The 17,959-nt window shown below is 36.2% G+C and overlaps 1 protein-coding gene across 2 annotated transcripts in view; it reads right to left on the minus strand.

Annotated features, from left to right (window-relative positions):
• Nucleotides 1–8,422: 8,422 nt before the first annotated feature.
• GCLC (glutamate-cysteine ligase catalytic subunit) overlaps nt 8,423–17,959 on the minus strand; it is a 71,211-nt gene continuing 61,674 nt past the window's right edge. Inside the window, exons 10-16 of one of the 2 annotated variants that reach the window (XM_074237209.1) lie at nt 17,217–17,329; nt 15,994–16,086; nt 15,227–15,331; nt 13,769–13,850; nt 13,567–13,670; nt 13,359–13,479; nt 8,423–10,286 (exon numbers count right to left, since the gene is read on the minus strand). In XM_074237209.1, the coding sequence (XP_074093310.1) occupies nt 10,075–10,286; nt 13,359–13,479; nt 13,567–13,670; nt 13,769–13,850; nt 15,227–15,331; nt 15,994–16,086; nt 17,217–17,329 (830 nt within the window). In that variant the 3' untranslated portion in view covers nt 8,423–10,074. Of the gene's footprint in view, nt 10,287–13,358; nt 13,480–13,566; nt 13,671–13,750; nt 13,851–15,226; nt 15,332–15,993; nt 16,087–17,216; nt 17,330–17,959 lie in introns of both variants that reach the window. The other variant, XM_074237208.1, reaches the window with a different exon arrangement.

Here is a 17,959-nt window from a genome sequence, read left to right on the forward strand (position 1 = left end):
AGAAATCCCCAAACAAAAACTCCAAGGAACATTATAGACTAACTTCAGAACTATTAGGTCAAGGAAAAATTACTTCAAATGGCCAGAAAAAAACCCATTCAAATATTGGGGAACTATAATCAGGATTACAAAGGCATTAGGACTACAACCAAGAATCACCTGCCTGGTAAAAATAAGCATAATACTTCAAGAGAAAAATGGTCATTTAATGAAAAAAAAAGGATTTCAAGCTTCTTTAAGAGAAGACCAGAATTAAACAAAAAATTTTTATCTCCAATATCAAAACCCAAAGGAAGTCTAAAAAGGGAAAAGAATACATAAAGGGTTCAGTGGAGTTGAAGTGTTCCTACATGAGTCAAATTTATAAGTCAATTGATAAATGGTCAAAGGATATGAATGGGTAGTTTTCAGATGAAGAAATCAAAATTATCTATAGGCATATGAAGAAATTCTCTAAATCACTTTTGGTTAGAAAAATGCAAATTAAAACAAATTTGAGGTATCACTTCACAGTCATCAGATTGATCAATAGGACAAAAAAAGGAAAATGATAAAGGTTGGAGAGCATGTGGGAAAATTGTAACACTAATATACTGTTGATAGAGTTGTGAACTGATCCATTCATTCTGAAGAGCAATTGGGAATTGTGCTCAAAAGGCAACCAAATTGTGCATATTCTTTGACTCAGTAAAACCACTACTAGGTCGGTATCTCAAGGAGATCATAAAATGGGGGAAAGGACTTACATGTGCAAAAATATTTATAGCAGCTTTTTTTGTATAGGCAAAGAATTGGAGATTGAGGGGGGTTCTCATCAATTGGAAAATGGCTGAAGAAACTGTGGTATATAAATATAATGGAATACCATTGTGTAATAAAAAATGATGACCAGGCAGATTTCAGAAAAACCTGGAAAGATTTGTATGAACTGGGGCAGCTAGGTGGCACAGTGGATAGAGCACTGGCCTTGGAGTCAGGAGTACCTGAGTTCAAATCTGACCTAAGACACTTAATAATTACCTAGCTGTCTAGCTGTGTGGCCTTGGGCAAGCCATTTAACCCCATTGCCTTGCAAAAAAAAAAAAAACTAAAAAAAAGATTTGTATGAACTGATTCAAAGTGAAATTAGTAGAACCAAGAAAATATTGCACATAATATCAGCAACATTGTATAATGATCAACTACGAATGAGAACACTCTCCTCAGCAGCACAGAGACCCAAAACAAGTACAAAGGATCCCAAGGGAGGCTACTAACCACATCCAGATAGAAAATGAATGGACTCTGAATGCAGAAGGAAATATCCATTTTTACCTACTTTATTTTCTCATGGTTTTTTTCCCTTTTCTTCCCTTTCCCTTCTTCTTCTGTTTCTTCTTCCACAATTGTGACTAATATAGAATATGTTTTACATGTTAGCGCAAGCATAACTATCTCAATTTTCTTACCATTTTAGGAAGAGGGAAGGGGAGAGAAGGACAAAAATTTGGAACTCAAAATCTTGCAAAAATGAATGCTAAAGGGGTGGCTAGGTGGCATAGTGGATAGATCATCAGCCCTGGAGTCAGGAGGATCTGAGTTCAAATCTGACCTCAGACACTTAATAATTCCCTAGCTGTGTGGCCTTGGGCAAGCCACTTAACCCCATTGCCTTGCAAAAACTAAAAAAAAAAAAAAAAAAAGAATGCTAAAAATTGTCAGGATACAATTGGAAAAAAGAAATAAAATACTATTTAAAAAAAAAGACAGAGGTAATGGATCAGATTATATAAGTTTCTAAAGGCTGGGAAAAAGTTAGCCGTGAATAGCGACATGCTTCTCTCAGGCCAGTGATGAATTAGCCTGGCATCTGGTACAATGTGCCCAGCAAGCAAGAGAGTTACTGATCCATTGATTATGCCAAAATCAGAGTAGGAGGTAGGAAAAGAGGAAATGAATGAAGGAAATAATTTTTAGAAACCTCTTTCAGATTTAGCCCACTCTCTTAAAGATTGGGTATGCAGAGGAGAGAGTTTTGTTTTGGGGAGGAGGAAAAGGAGGATTATTTTTTTTTTGTATTACTATAATGCTCAGTAAATATTCCTTTGTTAAAACTAGTTGATATTAATTGAGAAGATGATATTGAGAAGATGGTTACTGATTAATTGATATTGGGTCAATACTAATCACTAGTTAGATGATGTTGGGGAAATATAAATTGGTGATAATATGTGGTGGGGGTAGGCAAAAAACCAAAACTATAGCATGTTTAACTATAGACTAGAAAGGAGTCTTAAAATTCTGAGGGGAGCAGTAGTTTTGCTTTGGGGACCTAACTAGTTAGCCCAAATATGAGTTGGGTGAGTGAATCCCTGAGTATATAAATTATGCATGGTTTGCTAAAGCTAGAAGGCATTTTAGCAATCCTAGGGGTTTTTAACCTGGGGTTAATCTAGGGATTTTTAACACCTATTTGTACAAAAATATTTATAGTAGATCTTTTTGTGGGGACAAAGAAACTGAATTAGAAACTGAAGAAATATATACAGTTGGGAAATGATTGAATAAATTAGGATATATGATTATAATGGAATTTTATTGTGCTATAAGAAATGATGAGCAGGATGTTTTCTGAAAAACTTGAAAATGGATATTCTTAAACAAACTGATGGGGGCGGCTAGGTGGCGTAGTGGATAAAGAACCAGCTCTGGAGTCAGGAGTACCTGGGTTCAAATCCGTTCTCAGACACTTAATAATTACCTAGCTGTGTGGCCTTGGGCAAGCCACTTAACCCCATTTGCCTTGCAAAAACCTAAAAAAAAAAACTGATGGAAAGTAAGTGAGGAAAACCAGGAGAACATTGTGCACAGTAACAGTAATATAGTCCAGTGATCAATTGTAAATGACTGAGCTTTTTCAGTAATAAAATTAGCCCAAGACAATTCCAAAGGACTCATGATGGGGAAAAAACCTATCTACCTCAGAAAAAGAACTGGTGGAGAAACAGGTAGTATATGTGAAACTGGTGGAGAAATAGGTAAATATTTTTTTACTTTTCCCTTACTTTTTTATGTTTCTTCTTTCATAATATCTAAGATTAATATGGAAATATGTTTTGCACTATTGCTCTTGTATAACCTATATCAATTTGTTTAGCATATCAAGGTGGGGGTGGAGGGAAGGAAGGAAGGAAGAAAGGAAAGAGAGAATTTGGAACTCAAAATTTTTAAAAATGTGTGTTCAAGGGGCAGGCAGCTAGGTAGTGCAGTGGATAGAGTACTGGCCCTGAAGTCAAGAGGACCTGAGTTCAAATCCAGCCTCAGATACTCAATAATTGCGTAGCTGTGTGATCTTGGGCAAGTCACTTAACCCCACTGCCTTGCAAATTCCCCCCAAAAAGAATGGTTAAAATGTATGTTCAAAATTGTATTTATGTGTAATTGGGAAGAAATAAAATATTCAAAACCAAGAATTTTGTGTTTCTTTTTTTTCAGTAAGAGAGGATGTGAAAAGGTAGGAGTAAAAATTGATTTAACTAATTGGAAAAAATAAGATAAAAATTTTAGATATCTGTGCTATTCGATTTCAATCCATCCTCTACACAGTCACCAAAATAATATTTCTAAAGGGCTGGTCTGACCATATCATCTTTCTCCTCACTTGACTTCATTGGCTCCCTTTAAACATCTAGGATCAAATAAAAATCCCTCTTGTATTTCAAGCTCTTAAGAACCTGGTACTTTCCTACTTTCCAGTTTTCTTACAAATACAATCTTAGCTCCACTGGCTCCTCAGTCCATCTTCAACAGAACCATGCTCTTCCAAGGCTGGTCCCATATCTGGAATTTTCTTCAGCTTCTTAGAATTCCAAGTTTCCTTAAAACTAACCCCAGCCACTACTTTTTATAGGCAACTTTTCCTAATCTCTATACTGGCTAGTGACACCCCCCCCCCAAAAAAACTACCTTGTAGTCATTAGTTGCTCTTGACTTTTTCTATATGTGTGTATATGTACATGCTTTCTTCCCTTATCAGAATGTAAGGTTGGTAGCTGTGTAACCTTGGACAAGTCACTTAACTCCCACTGCCTTGTCAAAAACAAATGTCAAATCAGTACTTTTACTTTGTGGTTCTGATACCACATAATAACTGGTACATAATAGGTGTTTAATAAGTAATGGATAATTAACTTATATTCTCTTTTTAGATTGGGAATCCATGGAAAGTGTGTTTAAAAATACAGTATTTCACTTTGTAATTTTACTGGATAGCCAAAAAAAAGGCAGAATATTACAATTTTAAGAGTCTCTTTCTAGTTCTAATCTATAAAAATAATACTATCAGTCATAGGGGGAATAAGCAATTACGATACAGGCCACTAGGAGGGACTATTACCTAATGATCAGATAGCTTCTGAGAAAACAATATGGGACCATCAAGCCCTGTCTTGCAACTGGACTGCGATGATTCTGTTAATGGAGTTAAGTGGCTTGCCCAAGGTCACACAGCTAGGTAATTATTAATGTCTGAGGTCGGATTTGGACTCAGGTCCTCCTGACTCCAGGGCCAGTGCTCTATCCACTGCGCCACGAAGCTGCCCCAGACTTTGATGATTCTGAAGAAAAGAGTGAGATTTCCACCTATGTTCTGCTCTGCCTCACTAAAATCCACTTCCTGTTCAGGTCAAGACATCACCCTTGTGACGTCACTGGTCCTCTTCAAAAATGATGAACAATAATACAGGGAAATCTCAGATTTTACTATGAAAATTTGAGGGATTAAGCTCCAGTGACAAGCTTCATTTAGTATATATGCACCAAGTTTTCAAAAAAATAAAATAAAACAGTCTCAATAGTATGACTTTTATGGCCTTGCACTGCTTTCTGAAATAGGTAATGTTAACTCTGTTTCTAGATTTAGTTCTAGTCAATCTATAGAGGCTTATAATACATAGATGGGGCTGTGGGCCATTTTTCTTTCTTTTTTTTTAGGCAACTGGGGTTAAGGATCACAGAGCTAATAAATATCTAAGGCTGGATTTGAACTCAGATCCTCTTGACTCCAGGTCTGGTGCTGTACCCATTCTATCAACTAACTACTCCTGCATCCATTCTTATAACAGCATCTTCCTGGGAATCTGACAAAGGAACACTCAGAGACATCTCCTCCTTTCTCTTTCCTTAAAAAAAAAAAACCCAAAAGTGAGCATTCATTTCACCAAGGAACACTGGATAGTCCCTCTTCTCCTATGTAAAACAATCTTCCAAACCCTGAGGAATTTGAGAACAGAATTCATCCTTTGGGAGGCACCTGTTTTACCTTTCCTAAGAGGAAATGTAATGTAACATATCAGAAATGCACTTATGCAGCAAACCAAAGGAAAGTCAAAAAAGTTTTTTTGCAGTTTAGATTTGTTTTTGGATATATGTGTGTGTGTGTGTGTGTGTGTGTGTGTGTGCTCATACATGTGTGTGTGTGCACATTGGACCATTTTTTGACTTGTGCTTCATTTCCTTACTTAGATTTCTCTAAGATTTACCTTTGAATCCATCCAAAAGTATTTGTTTCAATTATTTACTCAAATACCTTTTCTACTTTTTCTGAGTCAATAATGAAGTTAGTGAAAACATCCATTTTAAATTCTATTACATGATGTTTTTCATAAGACAAAATAATTTTCAATATTGGGTAAGAACTCAACTTAGTTAATAAAAGGAAAAGTGAATTCCAAGTTTCCTTTAAAACTAACCCCAGCCACTACTTTCAATAGGCTGCCTTTCCTAATCTCCTAATCTTTCTTGGCCTCTGAGACCAGCCATCATCATCATCATCATCATCATCATCATCATCATCATGTGACATTTACATATCTCTTTTAACCCTCATAATAAAGTGTTATGTGTGCAGTTCATCTCTTATCCTGCTACTTTACATTGGATAACTGTGATGCAGTTGATAGAATCCTCGATTTTGAGGCAGAAAAACCTGAGTACCAATAGGGCTGAGGTTCTTTCCAACTGTGATTCTGGGAAAGTTATTTAAATTCTGTCTGCCTCAGTTTTCTTATCCTTTTTTTTTTGGTGGTTTTTGCAAGGCAATGGGGTTAAGTGACTTGCCCAAAGTCACACAACTAGGTAATTATTAAATATCTAAGGTCAAATTTAAACTCAGGTTCTCCTGACTCTAGGCTATCTAGCCGCCGGTTTCCCATTTCCTTATTGTAGGATGGAGATAATGAAGCACCTACCTTGTAAGGTTGCTGAGGATCAAATGAGATATTTAGAAAGAGCTTTGCATAGTGCTAATAAATAAATGCTTGCTTCCTTCCTTCCAATTAATTTTTAGTTGGATCCCTAGGGTTCCCTAAGTAGATCACTACAGTTGCAAAAATGATAATTGTTTCCTTTTTTGCCTATGCTTATTCCCTCAGCTTGTTTTCCTAACCTTGTTGTTTGGCAAGCATCTTTAGAACTGTATCAAATATATGGAAGTAACATGGTGTAGTTGATAGAAAGCCAAGAGTTGGGTTCAAGTCTTGTTTTTGACACAATCCCAATTCCCTGGAGAAGTCCCTTAATCTCTTAGGGCTCCAGGCAACTCTGAGACTATATAGTGCACGGGCAGCTAGGTGGTGCAGTGGATGGAGCACTGGGCCTGCAGTCAGGAGAATCTGAGTTCAAATGTGACCTCAGACACTTAGCTGTGTGACCTTGGATAAGTCACTTAACCCCATTGCCTTGCAGGGGGAAAAAGACTTTCTGGAGCTTTAGGTTAACTCTCTTAAGACTATATAGTGCAGAAGTAGGTAGGTGGTACACTGGATAGTATCTGGTGTTAGGAAGACCCGAGTTCAAATGTGACCTCAGACACTTAATACTTATTTAGCTGTGTGACCTTGGGCTTAACCCCATTGCTTTGCATTAAGAAACACTGAGAAGGCACTGACTTAACATCAACAGAAAACTTTCTTACAGGAGTTCTCTATAGGAACAAAATAATACAGTCTTTAATAAATGGTAATGAAGGGCACAAGGTCTGAAAGACACAAATTAAAAATCTGACTTGAGTTCTTGGGTACCCTGGATAAGTCACTCAGTTCATCTATTTCTTCAAAGGTCAAATGAGATTTAAAGTAACAAGAGGTCTTGTGAGGAATAAATAAAATACTATTCATAAAGCTCTTTTTGCAAAGGCTGCTAATGTAAGAGGTCTAAAACAGAAATGCTAGTGGTTATTATAATAGACATCCTGTAAAACAAGGCTTTACAGAACCAGAAGAACATTGTACACCATAATAGCAATATATAGGGTTGATGATCAATCTTAATGGACTTGCTCATTCCATCAGTGCAACAATCAGGGACAATTTGGGGGTATCTGAGATGGAGAATACCATCTGTATCCTGAGAAAGAATTGTGGAGTTTGAACAAAGACCAAAGACTATCACCTTTAATTAAAAAAAAAGTCATAATCTTATTATGTAATTTTGCTATCTCATATTTTATCTTTTCCTTGGGGATGTGATTTCTCTCCCAACACATTCAACTTAGATCAATGTATACCATAGAAACAATGTAAAGACTAACAGACTGCCTTCTGGGGTGGGGGGAGCGAGATTAGGGGAAAAATTGTAAAATTCAAAAGTAAATAAATTTAAAAAACAAACAAGGCTTTAAAAAACTCTACTTGGTCACAAAAGAAACTAAGTCTTGTTCTTACTTCCATCATCCTGCTGATTACTTTAATTCAGATTTTTGTCTCAGAATCCAACAACCCAATACTGTCAGAATAACTGGTAGGTTCTTGTTTTTAGCCAATGTTCTTAACTAATGGAATTCCATTTTGACAAAGCTACAGGTGCCCAAGTTTTTCTATATTTACTTTCTTATTTACTGGGATAAATTTACTGGGGTATTTACTGGCAGAGTAAGGGTCCAGGATCCAGGACTCAGGAAGATCTGAGTTCAAATCCAGCCTCAGACGTTTACTAGCTGTGTGCCTCAGTTTCCTCATCTGTAAAATGAGGACAATAATAGTACCTGCCTCCCAGGGTTGTTGTATGGATCAAATGAGTTAGTAATTTTTAAAGTGTTTAAATTTAAATTAATTTTAAGTGTTAAAGTGTACCTGTATTATCTAAAATTTTTAGTAAATGTTGACTGCTTATGTATAGTGTGAAAAACCTCAAGTCTGGAATAACTTTTTGGTTCCATTTTTGTATATGACAGATTTCCATGTGACAATATACATTGTAATAAATTTCTCAAACAATTCCCACTTTGATAAAACATTTTATCTAATTTTCCTTTAAGTAAAATGGGAGTTGTTTTCTTACTGGTTGGATAATGGTTTTTAAGGAGCTAGTAATTTTCTCCTTTAGCCCATGATCCATCAAAAGTCCTAGAAGTCATTCAGAGTCTTATTTAAAGAATCACACAACATTATGCAAATTCCATTCTTTTATTTTTTTTTTGTACCACAAACTTATCTCTCATTTACAACCTGATTAGCACAAGCCAATTGCAAAAGAAAATGAGAACTTCATTAATCCTCTACATTATACCTATGGATAGAGCACAGACTCAAATATTTATACATAAACAGCTTTACCAGGAGCAGCTTCACTGCAATTTCTTTTAAAATTAGCATTACAGTTTAAATAGTTAGGCTTGTATTAAAGTTTTCATAAATCTACAATACATTGTCATTTTTAGAAGCAATTATGAATTTAACTATTTTTTTAAAAATCCCCACAAACTAGTGACAACTAACAATTATCTTAAATTTTAATTATTTACAATTTAATATTTAGGGTCCTGATTCACAAAACTTAGTGCATTCCATGATTTCCTTTGAAGTTTCCTCTAGAAAGTAAGCAGTGCATAGTATGATTCCCCAGCTAAAATGTGGGGTAAATGGCTTTTAGAAAGCAAAGCTCTGTCTACATGCTTACTGCAAAATAGGGCTAGTTTGGTTTGGAGGGGGAGAGAAGGAGACAAACTTCAAGAACTCCAGTGACAAATGATAATGTCTGGGCCTTCAGCTGGATTGTATACTTTATTTGATTGGCAAATCTATAGAAAGTAATAACTGAAGTGAACACACAGAGAAAAACAATCCAAGCCCTTTCAGGTGCAGTATTATTTGGCAACCCCAACTTTAAATTCCAGTCTTCTTAGAATGACAAAAAAAGAAGAAAAAAAGCTTGAGGATAATTTTCAAAGGAAGTTTTATTACCCAGATAAAACCAAGTTGATGCCTTTTGTTTATGTAATTTCAATTTGTAACAGCCTTTAATGATTGGCAAGCTTAAAAAAACCCAACAATTGGATGAGTTCCTTTATAAATACCATTAGACCACAGTGAGATTTTGTTTAGACTCAAATGTTCAGGTCAAAGGTGACTACCTGCTTAACTATTCCCTTTAAAAAGAAGCATAGTACATAAGGTGCTAGAAAGCAAGATTACAAAGTAAAAACCTTTTGGAATTATAAAAATGATTTAATGTGCACAACAAAAGAGCTGATTCAAAAGCAATCATGAAGGGTAGTCTGGACTCCAATAAAGTGACACGGGTTTATTTCAGTGAATCAGGTCCTAAAGATGAAATTAGTTTTTCTTTTTCTTTTTAAAAACAAGGTAGTCTTTAGAATAACAACAACAAAATGTACAGTAAACATCTCAATCTCTGGAATGAATGTCTAATGGATGGAGACCAGTACATTACATTTACAAAACTGTTTTGGACAGCAGCTCCTCCCAGAGTCAGGATTTAAAAAAAAATGTACAAGCCAGTTCACAAAGACTTTAGATATAATGTTATTAAAATACATTGTTGATCATAAAAATATTTCACTATGTACACGTATACTATATAAACTCTATATATCCATTTGGGAAACCTTTAGGTGAATTTCAGGCTCACTAGCCCATCTGAGAGCACAGGACCATTGTTTTGGTCTCCACACCATGCCAGTGGGCTAAGGGTCTTGGTCCTGCAGCTAGTTCTCAAATACCATAATTCAGATATTCTACTTTGGGGGGGTTGGAGAAGGGACTGGAGCATGGGGAAGGGGGACAGGCTGCAAAATACTTAACTGGAAGAGCCAGTTTTATTCCCACTGTATTTTGCTTTCTTAAAACCTGAGCCAAGCAACTCAGGGCATTCACTTAATTCATTTGCAATCTTGTTACATTCCAGAAGAAGACTATAATTGATTTCATCAGTGATGACACTGTCCTGCTTGTAGTCGGGATGCTTTGCCACAAACTCCCTCATCCATCTGGCAGCTGTCATCAATTCTCCTGAAAAAAGATTATAAAACAAAGAAGAGAAATTACACAAAAGGGGTCATTTAGATCCAATTAATTAGGTTGAAGCATCAATAGTTAACATGGTTTGAGGCAAAGGAAAACATTAAAAAGCAGCTAAAGCTAAATACTGCAAAATTAATCGAACACATGATGAAACACACCCTCATCCAAACAAGGTGGGAGACTTTAGTTGTGCAATGTGATACATATTATTAAGACTTACTCTCCATGTGGGTTGGTTTGGGTTAAATGTTTTCCTTTAAAACAAGGAAGGAATAGGGAAAGGTACACTGAAACACCGATCAATGGAATACGTTATCAGGAATGGTGTCAAGAGATTCTGGGTTCAAATACTGCTGTTGCCATTTTACTACTTGTGAGATAATGGACAAATTTATTTTATTTCCCTGGGCCTCAGTTTCCTTCTACATAAAATAAGCTAGATGGCCTCCAAGATCCCTTTTGGTTATAAATTTATGATTCTATGAAGTGGGGGAAAAGAGACTTAAGATACAAAATGTGTTAGTTTTTTTTTTAAAGGGAGTACTGGGGCAGCTAGATGGCACAGTGGATAGAGCACCAGCCCTGGAGTCAGGAGTACCTGAGTTCATATCCCACCTCAGACACTTAATAATTACCTAGCTGTGTGGCCTTGGGCAAGCCACTTAACCCCATTGCCTAGCAAAAACTAAAAAAACAAAAAACAAAAAAATAAGGGAGTACTAAGGTTGGATACTGATACTCATCCACCCCCTCCTTTGCCAGAAGCATCTCAGACACCCCCCCCCCCCAATCTACCCTTGTACCATTTATCCTCTTGCTAGACAAGCATCTTGGTAGGGGAACCCTTGCCCCCCAAAGTCCTTGAAGCCTTGCCATTTCTCCAGCTATTTTCCCTGCAGAACCAGTATGACTTGGTATTTCCATTATTATGGAGGTAAACATAAAACTCTTGTTTATGTATTGCCTCCCTCAATTAGAATGTGACCACCTTGAGATGAAGGGCTGTCTCAATCTTCAATACTAATTATTATCACATAGTAAAGGCTCAATAAAAACTTATTTTTCTTTATTGTTGTCATGGGAAAAGCAGATCCCTGGGGAAATGAGAGTTTCCTTCAAAAGAACAACGGAAGGTATTTTTTCGATGACTGATTTTTGACCAAGGGAACTGGAGAACAGAAAGCATTATAACCATGATGAAATCGGAAGAAGCAGAGGTCTGAAGGCAGATACACCTATTGATAGTTACACTTTACAGAATTAGATCAGGGGCAGAACAGACATTTGGCCCTAAAAGAGGATCTGAAACACAAGCAAATGGGCCAAGACAGGTCTCGGTTTACTAGAAGCCACAGAAAAGATGAAAAAGTGGCTGTACTACTCTGCCAGGATTTTTCCCAGGTGAGGTTGAAGCTTAGCACCAATGATCCACTTTTACCTGGCTCTCCTCACCATCCCTGCAAGATGCTGCCCAATTATTAGGCCCTCGAAACAGAGTTCCAATCAAGGTGCCAAGGAGAGGAGGATGCGAGTTTCTATGAAGAATGCAGAATAAGCCGAGTATCAAATCCACACTTATTGAGGAAACCTGGAGGCGTGGCTCATTCAGTGGGTAATCCAACTTATCTGCTTTTAATTCAGAGCTTAATTCAATAGAAGGCACAAGATCTTTTCCCTTTTATCAACGAGAGTACAAGTGACAATAACCTGAAAATTCAGTCACCTGGAATTCACACTCATTTGACCCCATACGTGAAAGTGTATCAAGTTCTTAACTTCTGAAAAGAAAATTGCCTGGATCTGAGTCCTAGCAAAGTCTGGAGAATCACCAAAGTTTCTGGTAATGAGGACTGAATATAACCTCCCAGAATATAACCTAGCAGGTCCAATAGTGCCACTAGCCCCTACTCAATAAAGTCCAGAGGCTAGTATCTCCAGGAGCAAATGCAAACTGTTATGCTTGGCAATCCAAGACCTTCCTAACCTCGGATCCAGTGATGCTGGTCTCCTGGAACTGTGAGATGAGACACCCTCGTGGGCCCAGGCATTTTCTCTGGCTGGCTCCCATGCTGGGATGCTCACCCTCCTCAGCTCTTAACTCCTGACTCCTGACCGTCCTGGCTTCCTTCAAATCCTTACGAAAATCTTGCCCTTAGGGCAGCTAGTTGGTACAGTAGACACAGCACCATCCCTGAAGTCAAGAAGACCTGAGTTCAAATCGGGTCTCAGATGTTTGATACTTACTAGCTGTGTGACCTTGGGCAAACCACTTAACCCTTGACCTCCCACACACCAAAAAATCCTAACTTGTACTTTCTGAAAGCCTTCCCCAATCCCCAATCCTTTCAGTGTCTTCCCTTTCTTAATTTTTCGTATTTAGTTTATTAAATTTTTCCTATTTATTCCTATATTATATTTAATTTTTCTATTTTACTATTTCCTATTTATTCATAGTTAACTTTCTATACATTTGTTTACATGTTGAATCCCCCATTAGATTGTAAGCTCCTTAAGTACAAGGGATTCTCTTTTGCCTTTTTTTTTTGTATCCTCAGCACTCAGCACAGTGTCTGATATAGCTTAATAAAAGTTTACGGATTGATTTAATTAGAAGGTAAGTCTATAATCGATCATTTTTAAATTTTATGCCCCAAGAAGAGAAGAAAAGAAACAAATCCAAATCTCCCCAAATAGAATCCAGATGTTTAATACATGACTTATGTAATAATCTGAAAAATGTGTGGGAAAATTTATAATTTTATGTCCTAAAAGTACAACATTTCTCACTTAACTTATTAATCAAAAGCATATTTGTTCACTACACATTCGCAGGGGGAAAAAAATCAACTAAATTGATACAATATATGTTGGAACTGGCATAGGTTATTTAAAACTACATATTAACAACCTATTTAAAGATTACCAACAGATTTGCGATTTTCAAGCATGACTAGTTTTAGAAGATGAATACTACCAAAAACCCTCCCAAAACCCAAAACATTATTACCAAATTCTTCTGTGATATGGCAGGTTAAAAAAAATAAAGAATACCATACATACCTGATGCTCTCTTCTTAATTAGCTTCAAGTAATTAAGTATGCTGCATCGTGTGTCTACATCTACTTCCATATTTTCCAGGTAAGAGTTTAGAATTGGTATCAAGCCAGGAAAAGCACCTTCCTATTAAAAAAAAAAGTTATGGCTTTCATTTTTCTTCTTAATAATTTATATCAACACAGAATTTATGACTGAGTCAACCAACTCTACCTTCCCATTGATGATCGTATCTATGCTCATCAGTGTGAATTCTTCAGTGTCTGTTTCTGTACCATTCTGGGTTGTACTACAACCATCTACCACAGCAGTACCACCTATGGAAAAGGATGGCAAAAGGAGAAAATTAAGTAACTCATTCTTATTGTAAACTACATCTAAAAAAGTCTAAACTTACTGGAAAGAGGTTTTGAACCTTTGCAAATATCTTTCCTGAAATAAAACAGTCCATGCAATACAGCATCTCGTTTCTGAGCCACTTTCATGTTTTCATCAACCTAAGAGAAAAGGAAAAAAATAGTAAGCAAGAGCATAACAATGATCATCTGGAAAGATTGTGCTACTTTGGTCAGTATCATGATATAAGTCAATTTCAGGGTTCTTTTATGATGAAAAATGCTATTTTCAGAGAGGGAACTGATGAACTCTGAGGTCAAATTGAATGTAAATTTTTTCATTTTATTTTCTTGCCTTTTTTTTCTGGCAACTTGGTTTATTCATATAGAAACATTTTACATGATTTCACACATATAACTGCTATCATAATACTTGTTTTCTAAAGGAGTGGGGGAAGGGATGGCAGAAGGGAGAATATAGAACTCAAAATTTTTTTTAAAAGATGTTAAAAATAAAATTTAAAAATTAGAAAGTTTGCAAAAAAATTAAAAACAATTTTGCATTTGTTATTGTTTTCTAGCTAATTCAACAAATACATATAATTTTAGTGTCCATTATTTATTAGGTGACTTGTGCATGCCTCTGCTACCCGGAAAATAGGATCACCACATTACAGTCATATGAGATTTACTACAAAAACATCTCAAATGAAAGAAACTTCTCAGAACCTACTGAATGGGGACTGGGCCTGAGATAAAAGGAGTAAAAGGAAACTCCTGGGGGCACAGCTAGGTGGCACAGTGGATGGAGCACTGGCCCTGGAGTTAGGAATATCTGAGTTCAAATCCAGCCTCAGACACTTAATAATTACCTAGCTGTGTGGCCTTGAGCAAGCCACTTAACCCCATTGCCTTGCAAAAAATCAAAAACAAAAAGAAAACCTGAAAGGAAACTCCTGGATGAGGCAATCCCTTTAAAACTAAAAAATCTTTTTGAGAGTTTCCTAGAGTACTAAGGGACTTGCTCAGGGTCAAACAACCAGAACGTGTCTTCCTAGATTGCCCCCCGTACCTCAACTTTTATTAAATAAAATTCTGAAAAATATACTAATTTCCCAAATAAAATTCTTCTTAAAGGAAAAATTTACAAGACTAATAACCTTCTCTATATCCCTCATCTTCCCATCTCTGAAGTTTCAATGTTTTAGAAGAAAAGGAATAAAAGATGCCCCAAAATAAATAATATTTCTAAAAAGCAAATCTAACTTGCTTCACATTTGACTCAAGACTTTCCAAAAAATTATGTGAGAAACAGAATAGTTTTTGCTCAAAAACCTTCCAATGATGAGGTGTCAGACCAGAAAATGCTGACAAGAAGGCACTATTCAGGAAAACTTTATATTCAGGAAGAGAAAAACACTTCCTTTCTAAGGAATTCTAACAAGTTCTTTTCTTTTGCAAACTACCAAGTATTAAATAATCCTCAGACTTGGACAGAAGTAGATTAACAATCCACATGTCAAGAAATTCACTCTTACCTTTGACAGAGGAATGAGAAAATCCAGTTTGTATGAAAGGATTACTCTGGTTAGCAGGACCACAAACACCACATAGGCAGAGTTCTCAAAGTCTGTTAATTGAACCTAGACAATGAAATGTCAGAGTTTAAAAATTTTGGTACACTTCCAGACACAAATATGCCCCCCTGAAAAAATCATGGAGACAATAATCATTCCAAAATAATCATAACTCACACAATTCCACCTCACGTTTGCATGACATTTTAACTTTTAAAAGTACTTTAGGATACTTCATTTTATTCTGAGAGTAAGTAGTAGACTGTATTCTCTTCAAAAGCTGAGGCATAGAGAGTACCTGGCTAGCCTAGAGTTCACAAAGATAGAAGTGGAGTCAGGAGGATGTCAGACTCAGGTCAGACCCCTAATTCTGTACTCTCGCAAACCATTGTAGTTTTGTGGTTGGGAGACCTAGTTAGCAACAATTAGGTTTTCTAAAAAATCTCATGTGGTTGAATATTATCTAAAACAGAGTCTTAAGAGTCCTTCCCAAAATAATGCTACTAAGTGAAAAAACAAAAAAAACAGGATTATAAAAGAAATCTATCATACTGGAATCTAGTTATGAACATTACTCTTTAAAAAATCCTTAGAGTAAGAACCCCTTGATCTTTTAGGTTCCAAAAACCTTAATCTTAAATTGATTTATTTAAGCCTCCAAAATTAAATCCTGGATATTATTCAAGTGTTGAACTCAGTAACATAATTTGGTAACACAATCTTATTACCTCCATGGGCCGAAATTCTACTCTCCATCCAATATCCGAATTTGGAGGAGGGGGTTTAAACCTCATGGTCTGCCAATTTGTAGACTGAATATTCTGTAAGAATCAACACATGACAAATAGAACATGAAATCAACAATTTATGAAAGAACCACAATTATTCATTTGCATGATAAGTATATAAAATATAAGTATATAAAAGCTTTAAGAAGCTCTATTTTAATACACTGACATTAGCAGCTAATCCCTGAAAACAAGCAGATTTATAGATATAGATATGTATCCACACCTAGAACTAGTTATTTATAGAAAAATAAAATATAAGATTTAGAAGAAACTCTATGATTAAATTTGTCTGTTATTTATTCATTTCACAAATATCTTGTGCCAGCAATGTATTCCGTTCTTCTCTTCACTTCTTACAATCTCCTTTTTTTTTCCTGTAAGAATCACTTTGTCTAAAGTCTCCTGGTTGCATAGTTATTAAGTCTATCTACCTGTTGATATGTTATATTCCCCCTGTAGAACATAAGGCAGAGATTGCTTTTCATTTTTGTCTTTGTGTTTCTAAATGTACACATAGTGGGTGGTTAATACTTGTTGGATTAAGATGCATGGTGAAAAATAGTTTAATACACAATGTCATATATGAATATATGTATATTTTTGTATGTCTACATCCATTATATAATGTTAATCAATCAATACAGATTACAAAATCTGCACTATTAGGCTATATTATTATAAACCTTTGGAACTACTGCCCTGTGAACTTATTTCACAGGGTCAATCAGGGTAAAAACTGAATGATGTGATTGCTGGTTAAAGAATTGTGAGGACAATGGAAAACTGACTTACTAAATGTGGCACAGGTGCATCATAATCATTATCAGGAAATTTCAGACTTTACATTCTGTGGTCTCTTACTATGCTGGTTAACAAATAACAAATACCTATCACCATTGCAACAGGAATTTCTGTTACTCTCTCACAGCAATTACAGAGAAAATAAGCCTGCACTAGTAAACACATTAAGAATGAAAGGGGATGGGGTGGCTAGGTGGCACAGTGGATAGAGCACTGGTCCTGGGGTCAGGAGTACCTGAGTTCAAATCTGGCCTCAGACTTAATAATTACCTAGCTGTGTGGCCTTGGGTGAGCTACTTAACCCCATTGCGTTGCAAAACAAAACAGAATGAAAACAAAAAAAGAATGAAAGGTGATACCTCAAAGTGGTCCGATTCATTGGCATCATCCAGGTGTATCTTCTCTTCAAACAATGTCAGTGGGTCTCGAATAAAGAGATGGGCAATATGTTGGGCCAGGAGGTGATCGATACCTGCAGAAGAACAGCACCAGAAGTTCACTCCAAATGTATTAACACTTATTTTACCAGCCTGTCAGAGAATGAAACAACTCCACAAGCATGGAGGAGAGTTATTCTGATAGCCAAACTACTGAGAGTAACCCCTTCTTTCTGAAAAGAGCTAATTTTTTCTATGTTCCTATTTGTCCTGGTTTTCTTTCTACTATTAGGGTTCTTTTTCTCTTTCCCTTTTCTTCTGAATTTAACAAACAACAAATGAAGTGATTCATTCCATATATACTATAGAAATGGACATTGCACACACACACAAAAAAAAACTGAACTTCTACCATGTACACCTTGTCTTTTTAGGTACAGAGAATAAATTTGACATGGGACTTTCAGAACTCTTCTGGTTGCCTGTGATTCTTTCTCTTCACCCTCTAAAAGGGAAGCCCTAATCTCTTAATTCCTCTCCTAATTCTATCCCATGATGGAAAGTGAGATGGGGTGGAGTTTGTAATCAATATGAATAAGCAAGCAAAACTTTTTCCCAAAAAGGCCATGGTCAACATCATGTATCTGATTCTGCATCTCTAAATCACATATCTACTTGAAGCTTGTGGTATATGGTGTGAGATGCTCATCTGCATCTAATTTCTC

The sequence above is a fragment of the Macrotis lagotis genome, chromosome 5 (genome assembly GCF_037893015.1).
Source record: "Macrotis lagotis isolate mMagLag1 chromosome 5, bilby.v1.9.chrom.fasta, whole genome shotgun sequence".
Classification (NCBI taxonomy): Eukaryota; Metazoa; Chordata; class Mammalia; order Peramelemorphia; family Peramelidae; genus Macrotis; species Macrotis lagotis.